The 8,986-nt window shown below is 36.7% G+C and overlaps 1 protein-coding gene across 1 annotated transcript in view; it reads right to left on the bottom strand.

Moving 5' to 3' along the window:
* LOC120226229 (PZP alpha-2-macroglobulin like) overlaps nt 1-8,412 on the bottom strand; it is a 48,305-nt gene extending 39,893 nt beyond the window's left edge. Inside the window, 4 exon segments of the mRNA XM_039224417.1 lie at nt 6,040-6,124; nt 6,558-6,726; nt 6,993-7,013; nt 8,272-8,412. Of these exon segments, the coding sequence (XP_039080348.1) occupies nt 6,040-6,124; nt 6,558-6,726; nt 6,993-7,013; nt 8,272-8,331 (335 nt within the window). The 5' untranslated portion in view covers nt 8,332-8,412.
* Nucleotides 8,413-8,986: the final 574 nt, after the last annotated feature.

Here is an 8,986-nt window from a genome sequence, read left to right on the forward strand (position 1 = left end):
AAAGGCAATAAATTCATATCTTTCAGTACTCATTCTAAACGTCAATGGTCTAAATGCTCCAATCAAAAGACATAGGGTAACAGAATGGATAAGAAAACAAGATCCATCTATATTTTGTTTGCAACAGACTCATTTTAGACCTAAAGACAACTTCAAACTGAAAATAAGGGGATGCAGAACCATCTATCATGCTAATGGTTGCCAAAAGAAAGCCAGAGTAGTCATACTATATCAGATAATCTAGATTTTAAAATAAAGACTGTAACCAGAGATGAAGAAGGGCATTATATGATAATTAAGGGGACTATTCACAAGAAGACCTAATAATTGTAAACATTTATGCTCCAAACATGAGAACACTTAAATATATAAACCAGTTAATCACAAACATAAAGAAACTCATTGATAATACCATAATAGTAGGAGACTTCAACACCCCACTTACAGCAATGGACATATCATCTGAACAGAAAATCAACAAGGAAACAATGACTTGAATGGCATACTGGACTGGAGGGACTTAACAGATATATTCAGAACATTTCATCCAAAAACAGCAGAATACACATCCTTCTCGAGTGCACATGGAACATTCTCCAGAATAGACCACATACTGGGACACAAATCAACCCTCAACAAGTACAAAAAGATTGAGATCATACCGTGCATATTTTCAGACCACAACACTATAAAACTCAAAATCAACTGCAAGAAAAAATTTGGGAAGATAACAAATAGTTGGAGACTAAAGAACATCCTACTAAAAAAATGAATGGGCTAACCAAGAAATTAAAGAGGAAATTAAAACGTACATGGAAGCCAATGAAAATGATAACATGACAGCCCAAAACCTCTGGGATGCAGCAAAGATAGTAATAAGAAGGAAGTATATAGCAATCCAGGCCTTCCTTTTTTTTTTTTTTTTTATAGATACAATTATTATTCGCATTTTATTTTTTTTATTTTTATTTTTTTTTACAAATAGTTATTGTCAAATTAGTTTCTACATAACACTCAGTGCTCATCCCCAAAGTGCCCTCCTCCATGCCCATCCCCCCCTCCCCCCCACATCCATCAGTCCTCAGTTTTTGTCAGCATTCAAGAGTCTCTCATGGTTTGCCTCTCTCCCTTTCCCCCACCATTTCCACCCTTCTTCTCCCCCTTGTTCCTCCGTCAAGTTCCTCCTAATCCTCCTATACGTGCAAACATATGATATTTGTCCTTCTCTGCCTGACTTATTTCGCTCAGCATAACACCCTCAAGGTCCATCCATGTTGCTACACATGGCCAGATTTCATTGTTTCTCATTGCCATGTAGTATTCCATGGTATAGATAAACCACATCTTCTTGATCCATTCATCTGTTGATGGACACTTAGGCTCTTTCCATGTTTTAGCTATTGTGGAGAGTGCTGCTATGAACATTGGGGTCCATGTGCTCCTATGCCTCAGCATTTCTGTATCCCTTGGGTAAATTCCTAGCAGTGCTATTGCTGGGTCATAAGGGAGTTCTATAGTTAGTTTCCTGAGGAACCTCCACACTGTTTTCCAGAGGGGCTGTACCAGTTTACATTCCCACCAACAGTGTAGGAGGGTAATCCAGGCCTTCCTAAAGAAGGAAGAAAGGTCTCAGATACATAACCTAAGCTTACACCTCAAAGAGCTGGAACAAGAACAGCAAATAAAACCCAAGACCAGCAGAAGACAGGAAATAATATTAGAGCAGAAAGCAATGCTATCAAAACAAAAAGAAACAAACAAACAACAACAACAACAAACCCCAGTAGAGCAGATCAATAAAACCAGGAGCTGGTTCTTTGAAAGAATGAACAAAGTTGATAAATCCCTAGCCAGTTTGACCAAAAAGAAAAAGGAAAGGACCCAAATAAATAAAATAAAGAATGAAAGAGGAGAGATCACAACCAACACTGCAGAAATATAAATAATAATAAGAGGATATTACGAACAATTATATGCCAATAAACTGGGCAATCTGGAAGAAATGGACAAATTTCTAGAAACATATGAACTACCAAAACTGAAACAGGAAGAAATAGAAAATTTGAACAGACCCATAACCAGTAAAGAAATCAAACTAGTAATCAAAAATCCCCCCCCTCAAAAAAGAAAACAAGGGTCCAGGGCTGGATGGCTTTACAGGAGAATTCCACCAAACATTTAAAGAATAGTTAACACTTATTCTCTTGAAGCTGTTCCAAAAAATAGAAACGGAAGGAAAACTTCCAAATTCTTTCTATGAAGCCAGCATTACCTTGATTCCAAAACCAGACAAAGACCCCACTAAAAAGGAGAACTGTAGGCAATTTCCCTGATGAACACAGATGGAAAAATCCTCAAAAAGATACTAGCCAACTGGATACAATAATACATTTAAAAAATTATTCACCACGACCAAGTGGGATTTATACCTGGGATGCAGGGCTGGTTCAATATCCACAAAACAATCAATGTGATACATCACATCAATAAAAGAAAGGACAAGAACCACATGATCCTCTCAATAGATGCATAGAAAGCATTTGACAAAATACAGTATCCTTTCTTGATAAAAACCCTGAAGAAAGTAGGAATAGAAGGATCAAAGCTCAAGATCATGCTAATATCACCCTCAATGGGGAAAAACAGAGCTTTTCCCCTAAGGTCAGGAACACGACAGGGATGTCCACTCTTGCCACTGTTACTCCACATAGTATTGGAAGTCTTAGCCTCAGCAATCAGACCGCAAAAGGGAATAAAAGGCATCCAACTTGGCCAGGAGGCAATCAAATTTTCACTGTTCGCAGATGACATGATACTCTAAATGGAAATTCCAAAAGATTCCACCAAAAAACTGCTAGAGCTGATCCATGAATTCGGCGAAGTTGCAGGATATAAAATAAATGCACAGAAATGGGTTGCATTCCTATACACCAAAAATGAGGCAACAGAAAGAGAAATCAAGGAATCAATCCTATTTACAATTGTACCAAAACTCATAAAATACCTAGGAATAAACATAACCCAGGAGGTGAAAAATCTATACACTGAAATGTATAGAAAGCTTATGAACAAAATTGAAGAAGACACACACAAAAAAGGAAAAATATTTCATGCTCCTGGATTGGAAGAACAAGCATTGTTCAAATGTCAATGCTACCAAAAACAATCTACATATTCATGCAATCCCTATCAAAAGAACGCCAGCATTCTTCACAGAGCTAGAACAAACAATCCTAAAATTTGTATGGAACCAGAAAAGACCCTGAATAGCCAAAGCAATCTTGAAAAAGAAAACTGAAGCTGGAAGCATCATAATCCCAGACTTTAAGATGTATTACAAAGCTTTAATCATCAAGACAGTAAGGTACTGGAACAAAACCTGCCACTCAGGTCAATGGAACAGAATAGAGAACCGAGAAATGGATCCACAAACATATGGCCAACTAATCTTTGACAAAGCAGGAAAGAATATGCAGTGGAATAAAGACAGTCTCTTCGGCAAATGGTGCTGGGAGAACTGGACAGCGACATGAAGAAAAATGAACCTGGACCACTCTCTTACACCCTACACAAAAATGTACTCAAATGGATGAAAGAGCTAAACGTTAGACAAGAAGCCATCAAAATCCTAGCGGAGAAAGCAGGCAAGAACCTCTTTGATCTTGGCCACAGCAACTTCTTACTCAATACGTCTCTGGAGGCAAGGAAACCAAAGCAAAAATGAACTATTGGGACCTCATCAAAATAAAAACTTCTACTCAGTGAAGAAAACAATCAGCAAAACTAAAAGGCAACTGATGGAATGGGAGAAGATATTCTCAAATGACATATCAGATAAAGGGTTAGTTTCCAAAATCTATAAAGAACTTATCAAACTCCACACCCCCAAAAAAACCAATATAATCCACTAAAGAAATGGGTAAAAGACATGAATAGACACTTCTCCAAAGAAGAACAGACACATGAAAAAATGTTCAACATCACTCATCATTGGTGAGATAGACATCACCTATCAGAATGGCTAACATTAACATCTCAGGAAACAGCAGATGGCGAGAATGCAGAGAAAGAGGGTCTCTTTTGCACTGCTGGTGGGAATGCAAAAAGATGCAGCCACTCTGGAAAACAGTATAGATGTTCCTCAAAAATTTAAAAATAGTATTCCTCTATGACCCAGCAATTACACTACTAGGTATTTATCCAAGGGATATAGGTGTCCTGTTTTGAAGAGGCACATGCACCCTAATGTTTATAGCAGCACTATCAACAATAGCCAAAGTATAGAAAGAGTCCTAAATGTCCATCGATGGATGAATGGATAAAGAAGACGTGGTATATATGTATATATATATATCTTGACAATCAAAAAGAATGAAATCTTGCCATTTGCAGCTATGTAAATGGAACTGGAGGGTATTATGCTAAGTGAAATTAGTCAGTTGGAGAAGGATAAATATCATATGGCTTCACTCATATTTAAGATACAACAGAATTTAAGATACAAAACAAATGAACATAAGGGAAAGGAAGCAAAAGTAATATAAAAACAGGGAGGGGAACAAAACATAAGGGACTCTTAAATATAGAGAACAGAGAGGTTGCTGAAGGGGCTGTGGGAGGGAGGATGATCTAAATGGGTAAGGGACATTAAGAAAGCTACTCCTGAAGTCATTGTTGCACTATAGCTAACTAACTTGGATGTAAATTAAACAATAAATGAATTTTTTAAAAAGGAAAGAAAAATACTCCAAAAATCCTCTTAAAATTGGTCAGAGGAGAAATTAAAATTAATCAATTCAATGTCCCATTAAGAAACAATCAGGCAAATCCAGCAAGAGGGACATTTACAGGCCAATTGACCATTCTCCAATAAGTTTAATTTTTTTCATGTTTTATTTATTTATTTATTTTTTCTTTTTTTTTTTAATTTTTTTTTATTTATTTCTAGAGAGAGAGAGTGAGCAGGGGAGGGTCAGAGAGAGAGGGAGTCAAAGACTGAAACAGGCTCCAGGCTCTGAGCTGGCAGTCAGCACAGACCCCGACGCGGGGCTCGAACCCACGAACCGTGAGATCATGACCTAAGCGAAAGTCCGACGCTTAACCGACTAAGCCACCCAGGCGCCCCATGTTTTATTTATTTTTGAGAGAGAGAGACAGCGTGAGCAGGGGAGGGTCAGAGAGAGGGAGAGACAGAATCTGAAGACAGGTTCCAGGCTCTGAGCTAGCCATCAGCACAGAGCCCAATGTGGGACTCGAACCCATGAACCGTGAGATCATGACCTGAGCCAAAGTCAGACGCTTAACCTACTGAGCCACCCAGGCGCTACATCCAATAAGTTAACATCCTAGAGAGAAAAGGAAGTTCCACACTTTTAAAACTTTAATATATTTATAGATGCCCATCGCTTGCTTAAAAATATTATGGAAAAAAATTGGAAGGAGGAATATAAATGGGACAAAATAAACAAAATTTCATAATTCTTGTAATGGTTGATGGGTACATGATTTTCCACTTTACTATTTTCTTAACCTTTGCATTCAATTGAAAATTTTCATTGTGGAGAGTCGAAAAAAGGGATACATATGAGTCACAGTAATCAAGAGTAATGAGAAATCACCATTTTTAGAAAGATTGAGGGAACCTGAGTATAAAATAAGAATTAGTATTAGAAATTACTTTTAATTTTGTTAACTATGATATGGCATCATGACTATACAGGAAAATGTCAGTAATTTTTAGAGCTACACAGCGCTGCATCAAGGGGACAGTATAATGATCTTTGTAATTTATCCTGAAATGTTAAAGCAAAAAAAAAAAATGATGTAGCAAATATAGAAAGATGTTAGTTGTTAAATCATGATTACGGGTGTCCTCTATTCCTCTGCATAATTGAAAATTTTAGTAATAGGCAGCTGGAATAAGTCATTGAAATGTTTTTTTAATTCAGTGAAAAATTAATTTGTAATTAAGTACCTAGCTAAATAATGACTCAAATTGAGGCAAAATATGAAATTTCAGGCAAGAGCAATTTAACTTACATCCCGCATACTGTTATGTTCACTTTTTCATCCAGGATACTGATTATCTTTGGTACATGAACTTTGACCTCAAACTTGGGAAGCACTGTTTGTAGAGATAATGGAAATAGGAGGTTGGTAAATATTTAATGGAAATACAAATATTTTGATGTCTATAATTTTCCCCCAAATAATATCCTGAAGGCCTAGATGCACTTTTCAATGACTAACTTTAAGATGATAAGGTTTAACAATTCATGCAAAATTTAACTGACTTTGTGATGACAGCAGATCTCAATGACACTAACAAATGATGGTGGTTCCACTGAAATAAGAATTTTGATACTTGGCAAGGTGTAACTTCCTACTGGGAATCAGCCTCTTGTGAACTTCTGGTGCACAGAATTATGATGACTTTACAAGCTGCTAAAGCTTATTCTAATCTGAGTTCAACATACCTATGAGGAATTCAAAAAATCTAAGTGAATGCATGGTATGAACCAAAACATTACGTCCTTTTCATCTTTCATAATCCATACCAACTTCTTCTACAGTGAAGGAGTGCTCTATCCTTTCGCCTGATTCCTTCTGCACCACCACCTTGTAAGAGCCCTGAACGGGCTCGGATGAGAGGGGAAAGGCCAGCTGTTGCAGGCCACTCTCCAACTGGAGGCTCTGCCATTGTCCAACACGATGTCTCTTTGGGTCCTACAGGGAAACAAGGAGCATGGGGAATAATCATGTAGCCATCATAGTCCTTGAACAAAACAAAAGACTTTGGGGTTGGTAACTGGCATTGCCTTCAGAAGAGATAAACATAGAAGAAAGATAAAACAGAATAAGCCTGACATCTGCGAGCAGGGAATTTTAGATATGAAAGGGTTTTTTTTTTTAATAGTAATTCATCTGTAAGGAATATCAGAACTTCCATTCTTAAATGTACTGCTTTCTTTATACAAGATTCTGATGCTTACCTCAAGATATACCAGTGGAATCTACATGAAAAAAGGAAAGAAGAGATGCGATTAGAATTTCACCAAAGGCTATGATTTCAGAGTTGTGATCAAATAGCTTAACTCAGGGAAAATGGATTCTGTAGTAAGTTATAACAAAATTTAACTTGAAACATTAAAACAACTAAAATTGCTCAGGGAAACTTGTAAATGGTTCTAAGTGAAGAACATAAATAATATATTTTCACAACAATCATTGTGTTACCATTTTATTAATGGTATTAATTATTAAAATTTTTATTAATTTTAATTATTAAAAGTTTTATTAATATTTATTAATTATTCATACTTTTGTCAGTAATATTTAGGTACTTACATCCTCTGAGTAAAGAATATGACTATCTTGTTTACTTACATAACTGAGGAAATGGATATTAATAGAGTGATAGGTCATTATGATTTAGACCAGTTAGGAATTTGGGTTAACAGTTAACCAAGAAATACTTATTCTAATTTAAAAATTGCATTTTTAGAGTAGTTTTGTTTCTTTGGCTGTTGAAAGCTAGTTGGAGGAAGGGACACCCAATTAACAAAAGTGAAATCTTTACATAAGATATATATCATATATGTTAATATCTATTATAAATATTTGTGTTTAGAGTATGTATGTGTATTTGTTACCATATTATAATATTGTCTACTATGTATATATTCAGAAACAGTGACACTCCCGTGCTTTTAGTAATCATAAACTCCTTGAGAGTATGGATATGAATAACATCTAACTTTTTTACTCTTTATTATGTTTAATGTATTATGTTCACAGCAATAAATGTAGCTGACTTTTGTCAAGCTGGTTAATTACTGTTAAAAAAGAATAGCATCCTCATCTTTTACCCCTCAATATTCCCTTACATAAAACTCTAGATCTGTAGCAAGCCTGGAGGCCAGATTCCAAAAGGAATGTCTGCCATCTTCTTGCTTTTCCTGGCCCTTCTGCTCCTGTTTGGGTGACTACTCCCATCCCCTCCCTCACCTCTGCCACCAACCCAAACCATAAGTATTGAGATCCTTACCAGTTCACTTAAGGGGTGAAAGTTTTCATCCACAGAGACAATACGGAATTTTACTAAAAAAGAAATGTTCTGATAAGACTCAGACATGATATGATAAGGCAGATTATGTGAGTGATAGAGCAGGGGGCTAAGAGATGGGGACAAGAGTGACTGGCTAGAAAACCAGCTTTGGGGTGGCCTCTCCTTCTCAGTACTGCCCCTCATAGTGGAATTTCCCTACATACCTGTCTGTCCTGGTTTATAGATGGGTTTGTCTGTCTGGACAAAGACCAAACTTTGAGCATTCTTTACCAGCACTGTGTTCCTCTTCCTGAAGTCTTGTGTTGGTCCCTTTATCTGGACACTGAGAAATGCCACCTCCAAAGAGGATGAGCTCCTTGGGAGCTAAACAACAAAGAATACCACTGAAGAGTTGCACAGTCTTCTTTCTCTGAGTTCTTCACTCGTGACTATTTTCTACCTCCCTTTCAGCTTAACCAAGGGCTAAGTAAGTATAAATATTTCTCCAGACACGAATGAAGATAATAACATAAGATATAGGGGAGATATGTCAGTGATAATAGCCATCAGTGGGACCCAAATCTCCAGATAGCTAACCTGGAACTTTAGTTATTAAATCACACTCCTCTTAAAGGAGTAAAATACTTGCGGGAAGGATAGAAAGGATCATCTTTGTAAAAATATGGGAGAACGTGGGAGCTGAGTATCCCAAGCACAAAGAGGGTGACCTCAAAGAGGTACTGAATGTTTGCTTTGAGTGTCTGGTACTATTTGTACGTTCAGAAGACAAAGCCATTTAACATTTCACCACAGGAGAAAAATTCTGCTACATGTTGTCCTACCATGAAATTTTTGTATAATCTCTTTCTAGGCATTGTCTTGCTCTGACTTTAATGAGATGGTTACATATGAAAATTAGAAAACCTCTTTGACTAAGTT

Source organism: Hyaena hyaena, unplaced genomic scaffold (genome assembly GCF_003009895.1).
Source record: "Hyaena hyaena isolate Hyena2069 unplaced genomic scaffold, ASM300989v1 scaffold_1631, whole genome shotgun sequence".
Taxonomy (NCBI): Eukaryota; Metazoa; Chordata; class Mammalia; order Carnivora; family Hyaenidae; genus Hyaena; species Hyaena hyaena.